Raw genomic sequence first — 14,681 nt, 5'->3', positions numbered from 1 at the left:
AATGGTGGAATCTGTGAAGACGTCAGCCTCACATTCTTCTGGGGGTGTTGCTTAGAAAAGTCCCCGCGTCCTGGGCTAGTTGAGTCTCAGCATGGACGGTGCCTGTTCTCATTACTTTTCATTCCATTTCTGCTTAGGGGGTAAATAATAACCACTGCACTTGTCAAACCCTCATCACTAAACTGGTCAGCCCCTTTGGAAAGGGGTCGTCTTGTTCTGACATCTTGGGATGTTGGGGTGAAGGACGGATAAGGGTCACACAGGAAGACAGTTTTCTGCCTGAAGGGTTTCGAATGACTGCTTCTTGAGATGCTTTGGTAGCATTCCAGAAAGTGCCATGGAAGTGGTTATCATGCTGGGGGCGGGGTATACCTCATCTGTGGTTAAATCGAGGGGTCCGATGAGAGAAGTCGGCTCTGACCGTTAAGAGATGATTCACTCCACAAACTGCGTCATCCAGACCCAGCTAGGAGACCCACCTCGGTTTTCTTCTTTCATGCATGAGAGGACGCACAAGACCATCTTTTACTGAATTTTCTCAGAAGGAGAGAAGAGAGCTTTTAGCTATGCTTTCATCAGAGCCTGCACGAGCCTCCGGCCTGATTAGAGTTTGCTTTACTCCGAAGAAGGAGAAAGCACGTGGGGTTTGCAGCGGTGCTGTGTGCATCTTGGTTACTTGGGAAAAGCCAGGTAGGGTCACAAGTGCCCCTCGGCTGCTCCTGGAGTAGCCGGTGGTCTCAGGAGCTGCAGAGGTAGTGGCCAGCCGCTCGCCTGGCCTTCTTGTCCACGGGGCCCCAGTCCTGCCCTCACTGCCAGCGCCTCGCTTTGTCCCACTTTTGGGGCCCTCTCCCCACGGTGGCCGCAGAGTGATGAGTTTCCAGGGCGGGACCAGAGCGGCTCTGGGAAAGAAGCCTGGTGAGGCACGAGCATTGTCTCTACCCCGAGGTGCTCCTCGGGGGCTGCAGGGAAGGCCAGGCCTCGGCTCCGAGAGCCCCTGGGGTCTGTTACCCACGGACAAGCCGTTCTCTTCTGATGGGAATGCAGGAAGAGGCAGGACCTAGATCTGGACCACTTCTGTGGAGGGCGGCTGAGAGGCTTAGAGGAATAAACTTCAACTTGGGGGCTTGGTCCTCCTGTATTAGACCATTCTATCCCTTCTGAAACCAAGGATGTGTAAGAATTAAACTTTCTGTGTCACCAGGATGACGCTTGATGAGGAACTGGTTTTCATCTTGGGAGCAGAATTGTCACAGTCAAGCCTCGTTAACATACTTCCTCATACTTCAGTTTCTTTATTTGCAAAGTAGAAATGAAATAAAGTTGCGGCTGCTTTTTTTTTTTCTTTTGCCGCAAAGAAAACACCGGGCCTAGATTTATGGGACAGAAAGCAGCACCTTGAATTCTTGGTCGTTAGTTTGGCAAATATTTGTCCAGCACCTCTTGTATACAAGTCCCCCTGCCCCCCGCCCCCCGCTGGGCTCTGGGTGTGGACACGGCGGCCACCACCTCCGAGGGTTTACAGGGCTAGTGACGGAGGGCCTGCGGGGGCAGGTGAGCAAATGATAGGGCGGGGTGGGCTCAGGCAGGAGAAGGGGCTTCCACAGGAGTGCTCGGGGGGTGGGGGGGCAGTCGTGAAGAAGAGAGGGTTGGAGCCAGACTCGGACGCACAGGTGGGATGGTGGAAGCTGGCGATGGGGGTCTGGGTGCTGAGCGCGTTGCAGCTGAAAAGGATGAAAATTCCTGTGCTGCCTCTCTGCCAGGTGGGTCAAGGTGAGCATCATGTCACCTCCAGCTTCTTAGGCAGCCTGGGCAGGCGAGAGAGTTGTTTTATCCTGTTTGAGGGGTGAGGACACTGAGGCCAAAAGCTTGGAGTTCCTTGTCCCAGGTCACCTGGCCAAACCAGGCGGGGGAGCTGATTACCCGCGCTCCCTGGCCGCTGAAGGAAGGGCGTGCTTGGGGAGCAGAGGGGCCATGGTCTGGCTGGGGGAAAGGGAGGAAGGGAAGAAGATCGGCTTGGAGGTACGTTCTTGGAAGGTCATGAGTGCCTGCGTGCTGTGTTTAGGGTTTAGGGTTTCGGGTTTCGATCTGAAGGATAGTGAGAATCGTTGAAGGATTTGAACGCAGGCTTCAGTGCTTGGAGAGGCACCAGGGCCCCCTGCAGAAGTGCAGGGGCAGCAGTGATGGGGGCGCCTGCACTGAGCCTCTGCAGGTGGAAGATGCGGGGTGGGCTCCTCCAGACAGTGAGGGGCCCTGAGTGAGAAGCTTCTGGTTCGTGCCTCTGCTCTGTGCTTCAGCACGGCCAAGTGCACCACCCAGCACCTCGGTGTCAGTTCTTTAGCCTCCAGAGACAGTCAGTGTTTTATACAGAGATTTTTTTTTCTTTCCTGTTACAAGGGGAGAGGCAGATGGAATTTTAGATTAATTTGCTTAAAGAGTTGAGGCAATGCCACCTGGATTTCTTCTGAAAGACAGGAGTCATGTGCCAGAGAGTCCCTCCCGGGAGAGTTGACAGATCCCTCCGTCTCGGCCCACCCTGCAGGCTGGGGCACCTGCATGACTGTGGGGAAGGATGGGTCCTCTTCCCGAGCGCTCCTGGCTTTTCTCAAGCCCTGCCAAGGTAAGACAATCGTGAACACAGCCATGTAGAATTTTAGATTCTTAAGATGATGAAATTTCCAAAAAATATATCTAGTGAGGATAACCATGTGTTAGTAAATTTTAAATGTTGCCAAGTAATGCTGTTCTAAATAAAGGTATAAGTTGCACGCTTTTATCTTCATTGAACTTTGCTGTGTTGTACTTACTTCTCTCATTGGCGGTAGACCTATGAAAATGTCATCAAGGTCCACAACTTTGCTTTCTTTTTAAGGCTTTGTGAGCCAGTCTGCCATTTTAGCATGAACGGCAGACACTGTAAATGAACTGGAGTGACTTTGTTCCAATAAAACTTTATTTACAGAAATAGATGGCAGGTGTGGTCTGGTGTTCCATAGTATTTTTTAAATGCACCACCTGCCTCTCCTTCTTTAATGATGTAAAACAACTATAAATTTCTATTTTCAAAGGAAGTCTTCTGTGAACAAAGATTTTACTTTCTCCTGGTATATTTAAAAATGTTTGCCTCTTACTGCCCAGGGGCTTAGAGGAGATGCCCAGAAGTGATGACGAGTTTTCTTTGAAGTATCCACACCGTCTCAGCTAGTTGCTCCTGTGATCAGAAACAAAATCAGATTGAAGCAGGGATGCACCCACTGCTGGCTTTTATTTCTGAGGTCAGACTGGGTGGAAGTTTAACGGTTTGTCTTCAGACCCTTGTGATCAGCTTCTGTTCCCGGAGAGCATCTGTGTGGCTCCCGCAGCAAACTCTGCTCAAGGACAGTTTGGGGCGGGGGGGAGGTGCGCAGCAAGAGGCTCTAGAGTCCCGTGTCTGTTGCGTCTTCCCACAGCACTGGAAGTGAACTGTTTCTCACTTGAATCAGGTAGCACGAAACCAGTGGCTCCCACTCCTCGCTGCCCATTGGGAGCTTGAGAGCTGGTAAAAGGCCCTGTAAGCTTCTGGTTTAATGGTCTGCTGGGTGGGTGGGGGTGGGGCAGGCATTAGTGATTTTTTAAAAGCTCCCCAGGGGAGCCCATCCTGCAGCAGGACGTTAAGCCAGAGGTTCTCAAACGTCAGTTACATTAGAATAACCTGCCAAGTAACTGGGTTTCACACCCAATAATTTCTGATTCAGTAGGTGTGGGGTGGGGCTCGAGGTTTCTTATTTCTAGCAAATTCCTGGGCAATGCTGGGTGATGGTGATTCTGGTGCTGCGGTGAGGGCGGGTGGGGCACCCTTTGTAAACCGCACTGCTGTGTTCTCAAGGGTTTTAATTCTGAAGGTCTGGGCGGGGCTCAAGAACGTGCATGTCTTACGAGTTCCCACATGTGCTCGTGCTCCAGACTGGGGGGACACATCAGGAACCACACTTTGAGGCCCAGTGGTCAGTTCCTCTTTATTGGACCACCCCAGGTTTCTCCTCCCGCGGCCCCACTTGACCACTAGAGGGAGAGCCACCAGGACCCCTGAAGGGTGCTGGGGCTCCCACACGTGGCGGTGAGCCGCCGTCTGCATGAAGAAGGAGCATCTCATGCAGGTTTCTCTGTCTGGAACATAGTGGACAGATGGCATGGTCACACACCTGGTGGCCAGATCAGACCTTCCCTCTGGACTGCCAGAGCAGGTCCGCAGGGCTCACCCTGGCCGGGCCTCGTCCCCGTGTGCAGGTGAGGCATCTGTGGCCCTCCTGGAGTGCTGGGGGCCCTGCCACCCTGCTCCCTGGGGCCTGTCCCCAGGCCGGGTGCCCTCTCTGCAATGCCACAGTGCCTGCTCTGCTGCAGGTGAACTCTGAGGCTGGCCACAGTTTCCTCGGTCTGCAGATCAGGGGATGACACAGCTTCGGGGAGTCATGAAGACTGAGGCTGGGCTCCACCACCCCCAGGCTTGCAGCAGTGGCTCTCCTGCCTGGGGGAATCAGCCAGCATATCACCTGGGAAGTGCTCGAAATAGGAATTCTTGGACACCACCCAGACCTACGGGCCAGAAAGGCCTCCCGGCCATGAGCATTTCAACGTGCCCTTGAGATTACTTGGCCCTGCACTGGCAAGTTTGAGAAAGCTTGGCTTAGGGAAAGTCTGATTGTGAAAACCTGCGGCTTCCCTGAGGCCATGCAGGGCAGGACCAGAGCCATGATGGGGTCACTTCGGGTGCCCGTGAGGGACCCAGGGGAACCAAGGGTCTGGAGAGAGGCCGCTTAGCAAAGCAGGGCCTCCCGAGTGACCCCGGCCCCCCACCCCATGTGAAGAGGAGGCGTGGTTTAAACCCCCGTTCACACACCTTTATCTTCATGCGTGTTGTCAGAGCAGACTTGCCTCGGCACAGCCCAAGGTCAGTTCGCCCAGATTCCTAAACTAATGAAGTTTAATTGATCATCAGGGCTCGTCCTGGTTCTGATTTTGTTGCTAATCGGCGCTTCCCTTTTGTCTTTCTTTTCCAGTTAGTGATGGGAGTATGGGAAGGCAAATATAACTACTTCTGTCAGGGCACACACAGCGCAGGAGAAGCAGATATGAAGGTACTGTCTGTTTTTTTTTAATTAAGAAATTGTACACAAATATGCCGCACTGATGAGGGATGCTGAGGGCAGGGGAGTGTATGTGTGTGAGTGGGGAGGGCTGTGTGCGAACTCTGTATTTTCTGCTCAGTTCTGTTGTGAACCTGAAACTGCTCTAAAGTCTATTTTAAAAAAAAGAAAGAAAGAAATTGTACAATAGACAAGGTGGCTGTTCAGGTTATCCCTGCTGACATTTTTTTTTAAAATTTTAAAGCAATATGTACACATGTTGTGAACAGTTAAACAGCATGAAGGAGGTATAGAGTGGAAACTAAAATTTCCCTCTCTGCAAAGGTTAAGTCCTGTTAACAGCTTCCGGGAGGGGGAAAATGTGCTTGCATTTATCAGTATTTAAGCTCTGTTTATATAATATAAACGGAATCGTGAGGATAATGTCTTAAATGCTTAAACCATTCCTCTAAGTGCCCTCAAGTGTGGTCTTTAGATTCCAGCTTCCATGAGTGTTTGGGGGTTTTTGTTTTTAATGAAGGGCTATCAGGGTACACTCAGCAGGGCAGTTGTTTCCTTTTTTTTTTTTTAATTCTCTTTTTGGGGGATGTGTGATTAGGGTTCGTTTATTTAACAGAGGTACTGGGGATTGAACCCGGGACCTCGTGCATGCTAAGCATGTGCTCTACCACTGAGGTCTACCCTCCCCTGCCAGTCATTCCCCTAGAGCCCCTGTGTGGCATATTTAATTGGGCAGGACCTGGTGCTGGGGGCCCCAGTTCCTCCGCTCCTCTGCCTCGTGTTCTGTCCCCTGCCGGCCCCTGAGATCGCAAGTGCCCCCCCCCCCCCCGTGGCTTCCCTCTTCCAATGGCTCAGCAGGCTCCTGCAGAGGGAGCAGGTTTTGTTAAGGGCTTGAAGGGTGTTGCAGCCCTTTTAAAGCTTTCCCTGTGGTCACTTGAGGGCCCCCTCCTTGGTGTTCTGGTTCGAGGCAGCACAGAGTGACCGGCGCCCCCGGATGCAGGGGCTCCCGCGGGATGCCGGGAGGGAGCGGACCCCGGCAGGAGGCACTGACGGCCCCTTCCTCCTAGATCATCCGCGTGCTCTGGTGGTACTACTTCTCCAAGCTCATCGAGTTCATGGACACCTTCTTCTTCATCCTGCGCAAGAACAACCACCAGATCACCGTCCTGCACGTCTACCACCACGCCAGCATGTTCAACATCTGGTGGTTCGTGATGAACTGGGTGCCCTGTGGCCACTGTGAGTCTCATGTCTTTGGGGACAGTTGTGAGCGGAGAAGCTGAATTTGAAACTGGGGCTTTGAGAAAAGGTGCAGTGTCTGTAGATGTCTGGGTCACGCATTTGAGCTTGGTGTCCAGGTCGCTTCTTATGATAGTCTGTGTGGCTGTGCACCCAGCGAGCCGACGGACCCTTTTTCCAGTTTGGGACACATCCTGTGCCAATTTGGCAGGATGAAGGAGATACCAGATTCCCAGCCTGGGGCATGTTAAGAAATTGGAACAGAGTTCTTCATCATCAAGGGTGCTTTTCCAGGCGATTTCTCATCTGTATTTCTCTACAGTTGGGAAGGTGTTTGACTGACAAGGACAGAGCAGGAAGAGGGACTCACACCACTGAGTGGGCACCAGGGAACAGCTTTACCTGAGTAGAACCTCAGGGACCTGTGTGTATTCTGAGACAGCGACTCTTACCCTGAAGCCCCTTTGGCTGGGCGGCTTCTGTGACAAGCACCATTTGACGTAAATTCTCTAGAGAGGACATGGGTGGTTTTGGAAAGCTTGTGGTCTGAAGGGTCCTGTCATTTTCAGAGATTAAGTTGTCACCACCAGTTTCAGCCCAGGAGTTCTAGCGTGTCCCAGTCAAAATTCCCGCATCTGTCACCGACAAATTTGACTGGGAGCCTCTGAGTCTACTTACATACATTTTCCCCCAGGATAGGCTGCCCCTGGTTAACTCGACCCACCGATAGCCACACAGTCAGAGAATTTTAGAACCAGAAAGGTTGCAAGTACGACTCCTTCCGGTGTGGGAGAGACCTGAGGTTGTGGGAGGGTTGGGAGAGCCTGCACCTCGGCAGTGGGTGACCTGGCATAACCGTAGTAGGAACAGCACCTCCCGACACTGGAACTGGGGCTAGAAATGTCAGAGAGCCCGCAGGGGAACAGGCTGCAGCCAGCCCCACCTGGCCAACGGGAGATGGCCAGAGAGTGGACGTGACTTGTCCAGTTACTGTCACAGCCGGGGAGTAGAGCCCATTTTCTGACCCCGGCCCGGGCGCCTCTGCCTGCATGGAGGCAGGCGGGGGGCCTCTGCCCGCACGGGGGCAGGCGGGGGGCTCTGCCTGGCTGCTTGCTGTGGCGGCAGGGAACGGAGAGCCTGCAGGATCCGGTGGTCCTCCTGGAGGTTACGAAGCCTGAGATGAAAGACGGGTCTCTCGTCTGCAAGGAGCTAGGGCTGGGGCTGGATGACTGGCAAGGCTGCGCGTACAGCCTGCGCGCCTCAGCCCGGGGAGGAGTTAGGCGGTGGTTCTCTCCAGCGTCAGCAGGTGTGTAGAGCCAGCTGGCTTCTGGCCTCCAGCGTCCCGCCGTCGGCTGCCCTCCCCGAGTCGCCCACGCAGCAGTTGGAGGCACTCGGGAAGGTGCCTCTGGGGGTTGGTGGGGGCCTGGCAGCAAAGCCTTTAGGCTCCTGACTCCGTGCGTTAGCTGCCCTCCCCGCCCCACCCCGCCCCCGGCTGGGTGCAGCCACAGCTGAGCTGGGCTTAACGCAGCCTTGCGGCTGCCTGCCCTGCTGGGGTGGGAGTTGACTGATCACACGCCCAGTGCAGGGCTTGCTGCAGCAGCGTTTGCCAGCCCCTGATCAAAACTTTTTTTTTTTTTTTTGGATTTAACAAGAATCTTGGGTTTTATTTATTTTTCACCTGTTGTATGTAAAGCATTGATGCACCCCTCCCCCACCCTCTCTGTCCCGGCAGCTTATTTCGGTGCCACCCTTAACAGCTTCATCCACGTCCTCATGTACTCGTACTACGGCCTGTCATCCATCCCGTCCATGCGGCCGTACCTCTGGTGGAAGAAGTACATCACTCAGGGGCAGCTGGTGAGTGACGCAGCCTCTCCCCCCAGGCCTCGCCACGGGGGGGCGCTGAGCTCTCCCTGGGCCACGCGCTCTGCCCGGCTTCATGGGGTTTGACCAGCACCGGAGCTGTGCCTCTCCCGCCCCCTCTCTTGGACGAGTTAAACTCCCTGAAGTGGACAGAGCCGGGAATTCTGCTCACTTCAGTCGATGGGGGAACCGTGCCCGTGGGTGTGTAGCTAGTTGGATGGCAGAACAAGGACTGGAATCTGGTTCCTTGACTTCAGGTTCAGCCCTTTCTTTGTTCTTAGTTTGTGCACACAGCACACGTGCATCCACACAACTGCCAACTATGATCCAGATCCTAGGTGAAATGTGTTTATTGTGTTTCAGGAGTTTCAGGGAGGAGCTTTTGAGGAGCATGGGCCCAGGCTTCTTTCCCGGTAGCTCATTAGGCAGCAGGGATGCTTGGCTGAGGCAGGTGGCCTCCCGGCCTGTGTAGTGGGGACAGTGGTGCCTGCTGTGCTTCCGGTGATGGCCCCCTGCCCGGACTCGCACACCAGGGCCCCCGGCAACCCTTCGCACTTGGTGGTTATTACCGACCGTCCATTCTTAAGCTTTCCTCACTTGCCAGTGTAGCATACACCCTGTTCCTCTCCCCTCCTGATTGCTTTCATAAACTTTATTATTATTAATTATATAATATTATTATATATCTTACATATATTATATGTATTTTATTATTACTGTTATTTAATCATTAACACTGTTACTGCTCACGTTAAACACTGACGTTTGCTGAGTGTACTGTGTGCCGGGCACTCAAGCAGTTTTACACGGATTGTTCCTGTAGCCTGATTTCCTGTTATTACCCCTGTTTTATAGACAAGGACACAGAGGCAGTAGGCCAGAGCTCGCTGACCTGTTGATAGCAGATATGAAACTCTTAGCCGTGGCCTTGCCTTACTGACACATTCTTTTCTAAAGAAACCAAGCTGGGGAGAGGGTAGAGCTCAGTGGTAGAGCATGTGCTTAGCATGCACGAGGTCCTGGGTTCAGTCCCCAGTCACTCCTCTAAAAACAAATAAGTAAATCTAATGACCTTTCTCCAAAAAACTAAAAATTAAAAAAAAGAAAGAAAGCCTAGTGAAATATTAAAAAAAAAAGAAAAAAAAAGAAAAGAATAAACGAAACCACCTGATTCAGATCCCTCCAAGTCAGCTGTGATTTTTCCCATTTGAAAAATAACCTGGGGGAAAAAGTCCTCCATCTTCTGAGCTGCGTCTGTGTTTGACATTTTGTTACCACCTCTTTGCTGGCAGCTCTGTCATCCTTGTTAATGCTTTTCTCACCCACCTGTGAGGGAGGACAATTGTTCTTTAACCAGACCCTCGAGGAGAAGTGATGCAGAGACCGGGAGACACCAAGCAGTGCAGCTAGCGCGGCTCTGCAAAAGCAGATTTAGAAGAACAGACTGGAGCGCTGCCTCCCACATGTATCCAGTCTGCCCTTTGACATAGAAGATTACGCCCAGTGTGCCTAGATTTATTCTGAGCACCCCTCCTACCTACTTGGCAGTCTAGAATACTTAACCTTAAAAAAATAAGGAAACAAAACCAAACAATGTTCCCTATATAGAAACCCTGGGAGGATGGCCCAGAAATCCAGTGGGCAGAGCCTAGCCCCAGGCTGTTACTACTCTAAACAGACACACCTCCAGCAGCTACACCTTATCTTAAGCCCTCCTCCCTGTCTCCCCAAGCAGTCCCACTTGCTTGTCGAGACTTGCGCATCAGAAATAATCTACAGAACTAGCATTATATCCCAGTAACAGTGTAAGTCTGCTTACCAGCCTCAGCCTTCACCAAACCAGAAGGATAAGGATGGGGAAAGTGTGCCGTGGGAGCGCACGCCCTGCCAGGATGTCCCCAGTCCCTCTAAACACCAGCCCGCACCCTTCCTGCCTTTTAAAAATCAAACAAAAAACCTCTTGCCTCTCCCATACTGTGTCCCTGAAGTCAGTGTCTAAGTTGTACAACATGGTGATTTGATACATGTGTGTACTGTAAAAGGGTCGCAGCGGTTAAGTTTAGTTAAGCATCTGTCACCATATGGAGTTGGATTTTTATCTCTCACAGTGGGAAGTTTTCAGATCTCCTCTCGGCAACTTCCAGGTGATAGAGTATGGTGAGCTTTAGAGAAGGTGGTTCCAGTAGCTGAAAGTGGAGAAACACGTACATAAGACAGATACAGGTGCATATACAGTTGGGGACACAGTGAGGGCGCACCATGGTTTTGAGATGACTGTACCCACAGGAAGGTTTGTAAGTCTTAGTGCCCACACTCGGGGGTACAGGGCAGAGCGTCCACTTGGCAGATGCCTTGTCCATGGGCGGTGGCTGCACTTCTTAGCTGTGTCCCCTGTCCCCAACCCCCAGCTTCAGTTTGTGCTGACCATCATCCAGACCACCTGCGGGGTCATCTGGCCGTGTGCCTTCCCTCTTGGGTGGCTGTATTTCCAGATTGGATACATGATTTCTCTGATCGCCCTCTTCACAAACTTCTACATTCAGGTAAATCTCACTCTCCTGTGTGGTTGGGATTTGGGATCTTTTCAGTCAAGGCCCCCATCTTTCTTGGGTTGGGGGAGGGAGTGACTGCCAGTGTAGGAGGGGCTGAAGTCTGCCCCAGGCCCCTGGAGTTGCAGGTCTTTGGCCAGGGAGGCTTGGGGTCCACGTGGGAAAGCAAAGCTATCCAGCAGACCCCGGACCTTTCCCTCCGCCGCCACTGCAGACACGCAGTAGGGGATTCACAGGCCAAGGTGTCGTAGCCCCACTGCCCTGCACTTCGGGGCTAAGTTAAACATCTGAAGAAATTTCCATCTTAGTCCCCAGCTGTAGATAGAAATCTGCCCCAAGTCCTGGTTTTCTTACATGCCCACTGCTCAGGTGTGGGGCCGATGGTCCTTCCCAAGTATGTCCCGTGATGTAGATTTCTGCTCATGGGAGGGTCCGTTAAAGGGAGCCTGACCTCTCGTGGCCGCTGCTGGACGCCCCCCACCTGCCTCCCATCAGCCCTGGACCTCATGTGTCCCAGGCAGGGGGGTGCTCAGTGCATTTGCCCCTTCCTGCGCCCCCTGCAGACCAACACCTTTCCCCAGACACAGCGGGGGTGGCAGGTTTGAGCTGCACTTTGGGGCAGTGACCAGGCACGGGGGAGGTTAAAGGACAGGGCCCACCGAAGCCGAAACCACACCTGATTTACCTGCTCTTAGCAGCAGAGCACTTTGTACATAAAGGGCCGAAGTGACTGCTAAAGTCATGAGCTGAGTGTGAAGGCACAGGATGCCAGGGGACAGGAGGAGGAGGTACTGCAGCGGGAGGGGCCAGCGTGGCCCACTCCCCTGCCCTCCAGACACTGGAAGGGCAAGGCTTTCTTGGGTGCCTGGCCGCAGATGGCACCTGGCCCCAAAAGGACCAGGCCTGGCGCCGGGGATGCAGTGGGTCCCCGGCCGAGCTCCCACCCGCCCGTCTGTCTTGCAGACCTACAACAAGAAGGGGGCCTCGCGGAGGAGAGAGCAGCAGAAGGACCACCAGAATGGCTCCGTGGCTGCCGTGAACGGCCACGCCGGCAGGTTTTCTTCCCTGGAAAACAATGTGAAGCCGAGGAGGCAGCGGAAGGACTGAGGACCGAGCGCGGAACCCGGTTGGAACCACGTGGTCAGATCGTAAGCACAGTACGACTTGTGCCCGTCGCTCGTTCACAGCTGCTGTCACTAGCCGGCCTCCATAGCGTGACTCGCGTAGGACCTCTTCCATCAGCTCCAAACCCCTAGGAAACGTAGACAGGTTACCCAAGCAGGCATAAGATTTTTAACATTTCTGGGCTCTCCCCGACCCCTGCGCTAGACTGGAGGGAGTGTTGCCGCGGTACCCGACACTGCTGTTGCCTTATTAGTTGTAACATGATGGGTGCTGAATTGTGATTCACAACTGAAGAACACTGTAATCCAAACCTTTTTTTTTTTAACCTGTAGATCATGCATGTGATTGTAAATTTGTATAATGTTGTTACAGCAGAGAAACACACATGCCTTAAAATTTAAAAAGCAGGGCCCAAAGTGTATTAGTTTCAATTAGGGTATGTTTCAAGTTTTCATTCCTTTCTTAATAGCTCCAGAAAAATCAAAGATTGTGATTTACACAACTATCATGTGACACATAATGTCAAGTGACTTGTACGTGTGAAGTCGGCACCTTCGGTTTTGTAATATTGGCTTTAAGTCAGACGGGCTCAAATCTAGTGGAATAGTCAGTCTAACTTTTTAACAGATCTTATTTTTTTATTTTGAGTGCCACTATGAATAATGTAAAAAGCGAGGCAGGGGGGAGGTTCTAAAGCCGTCTCGATGGAACGTAAATGTATATTCTTTGTCTTCAAGATTTTAGGAAGTGTGTGGGTTGAGTAGGCTGTTTTAAATTTCAGAAGTGCTAAGTGTTTTTATTCGGGAAACAAAGCCCGTCTTGCTTTCCACTTGTGAGAGAAGAGAGATACTTTTCAAGAGAGAGGATTGAATATTTACTGTTTGACAGAGTCCCATAGATGAGTGCTGGTAAACTGGTTGCCGGGGTCCAAATTTGGGTTACCTTCTGTACTGCTAATCTGTTTTGACACAAACTTCCTTTTAAAATGTGCCTAGCTTACCAAAATGAATAAAGGGAGGGGAAGGGACCTTAGAAAAATTTAAGGTAAAATTAAACAGACAGCTACAGCATAGGAGAACTGGGGAATTGGATCATTTGTTCAGTGTAAATCTAATAGCAACTGTAATTTTTGTTTTCTTCCCTACTTAGAAGCTAAAGATTCGTTTAGAACTGCTTGTTTAAAAATAAGACTGCTGATCATAAAATCATGTCTCATGCCCTCGAGGCCGTGGTCGGACAGGTAAGGACGGTAGTGTGTGTCATTTTAAAAGTGTTGGAATTTAGCCTCCGAACCACCTTCTCCAAGGAGGGGATTGAAAAACCACTCGTGACACATTTGAGAAGGTCACTGACAATGTAGAAGCTAATTGTTGGTTTGGTATTTATGTAAATATCAGTTTATCATGCTTTAATTTTGCACATTCATATTACAGGGAGCTGGTTGGTTCTCCTAACGTGTCTCGTGGGTTTTGTTTGGAAGGAGTTCGGCCTCTGTTTACATTTACCTTATCCGATCTAGAATGTGTGTATTTGTAAATGTGTGTCTCCCTAGGTACTAGTTTGCGAACGTCTTTACATATTTCAATACAGAAACTATAACACTCAGTAGTGTGCGGTCAGAGTGTGCTTCAGCTCATCGGGGTACTCCCACAATGTTAATGTCTAAACAGTAATCATTAAAACGGTTTTGATTACCTGTGCTTGGTTTTACATTGTTTATATGCTGCCCATCCTCAAAGAGGAGAGAAAAATCCGCTTTCTTCAGCATCTAGCAACTCACCCAGCTAGGTGTAAATAATTCAGCCTGGCTCAGCTCATGTGAGGAGGGAGTCCCACACAGGAAGGCCTGGTGAGGGGGGTTCCACCCCAGCCCCTTCCTGTTAGCCTTTCCCAGTTTCCCCACTAAAGGCCCCAGCTCTAAGCCCACTCATTTTTCCTTCATCCATCCATCCATCCATCCATCCATCCATCTATCCATCTATCTACCCACCCACCCACCCATCCATCCATCCGTCTATCCACCCACCCATACATCCATCCCTCCCTCCCTCCCTCCCTCCGTCAGCCCCTCTCTCCCTCTCTATACCGCCAGGCTGTTAGAGTTACTCTCCTAGGTCTAGACAAGAGGTCTGCAAATTTTTTCTCTCAAGAGCCAGATAGTACATATGTTAGGCTTCACAGTCCACACTGTCTCTGTCCAGGCTGCTCAGCTGTGCCTTTGTAGAGCACAAGAGCAGCGGCAGGATGGAGGTGGATGGGCGTGGCTGTGTTCCAGTCAAACTTCATTTGCAAACAGAAGGTCTGTGGGCAGAGTTCCCTGACCCCAACTCTAGAGTAATAAGGCCCACCTCTGGCATCTTCTTTGCCAAAGACCATTTCGTGTCACAGATGCTGCTCCCCCTCCCCCAGGCCCACCCCAGTCTGACGTACAGGCCCGTCTGCACCCACAGTGGGAGTCATAGCGCATGGTCCCAGTGCAGGCGTGACCCTGGCTTCTCAGTGCGTTCTAGTTTGTCAGTATCACCTTCAAAATGTCCTGAGAAACTGAACTTAGTATTAGAGACGTCATCTGGAGAGTGCAGAGGACTGTTGGGGTTGGGTGGTGATGACTATATCCTTGTCCTGCCCCTTGAGTCCAGAACACATTGAAAAGACAGAGAAATCAGACTGATGGAGATCAGGATAGCTCGTCTGTTACTGAGAAGGTCGGATCGGCGGCACAGAGACCGCAGCAGGGCTTGCTGAGTGCCCCCACCAATAACCCTGGTGACGTCCGGGGCCGCAC

At 51.7% G+C, this 14,681-nt stretch overlaps 1 protein-coding gene across 2 annotated transcripts in view; it reads left to right on the top strand.

Annotated features, from left to right (window-relative positions):
* ELOVL5 (ELOVL fatty acid elongase 5) overlaps window positions 1-13,596 on the top strand; it is a 59,342-nt gene extending 45,746 nt beyond the window's left edge. Inside the window, exons 4-8 of one of the 2 annotated variants that reach the window (XM_032463280.1) lie at window positions 5,034-5,111; window positions 6,188-6,359; window positions 8,092-8,216; window positions 10,631-10,765; window positions 11,735-13,596. In XM_032463280.1, coding sequence (XP_032319171.1) covers window positions 5,034-5,111; window positions 6,188-6,359; window positions 8,092-8,216; window positions 10,631-10,765; window positions 11,735-11,878 — 654 coding nt within the window. In that variant the 3' untranslated portion in view covers window positions 11,879-13,596. The remainder of the gene's footprint in view (window positions 1-5,033; window positions 5,112-6,187; window positions 6,360-8,091; window positions 8,217-10,630; window positions 10,766-11,734) is intronic. The other variant, XM_032463281.1, reaches the window with a different exon arrangement.
* The last annotated feature ends 1,085 nt before the right edge of the window (window positions 13,597-14,681 follow it).

Source organism: Camelus ferus, chromosome 20, assembly GCF_009834535.1.
Source record: "Camelus ferus isolate YT-003-E chromosome 20, BCGSAC_Cfer_1.0, whole genome shotgun sequence".
NCBI classification, from domain to species: domain Eukaryota; kingdom Metazoa; phylum Chordata; class Mammalia; order Artiodactyla; family Camelidae; genus Camelus; species Camelus ferus.
Note: the sequence above shows the minus strand (reverse complement) of the source record. Positions and strands in the feature narration are given on the sequence as shown.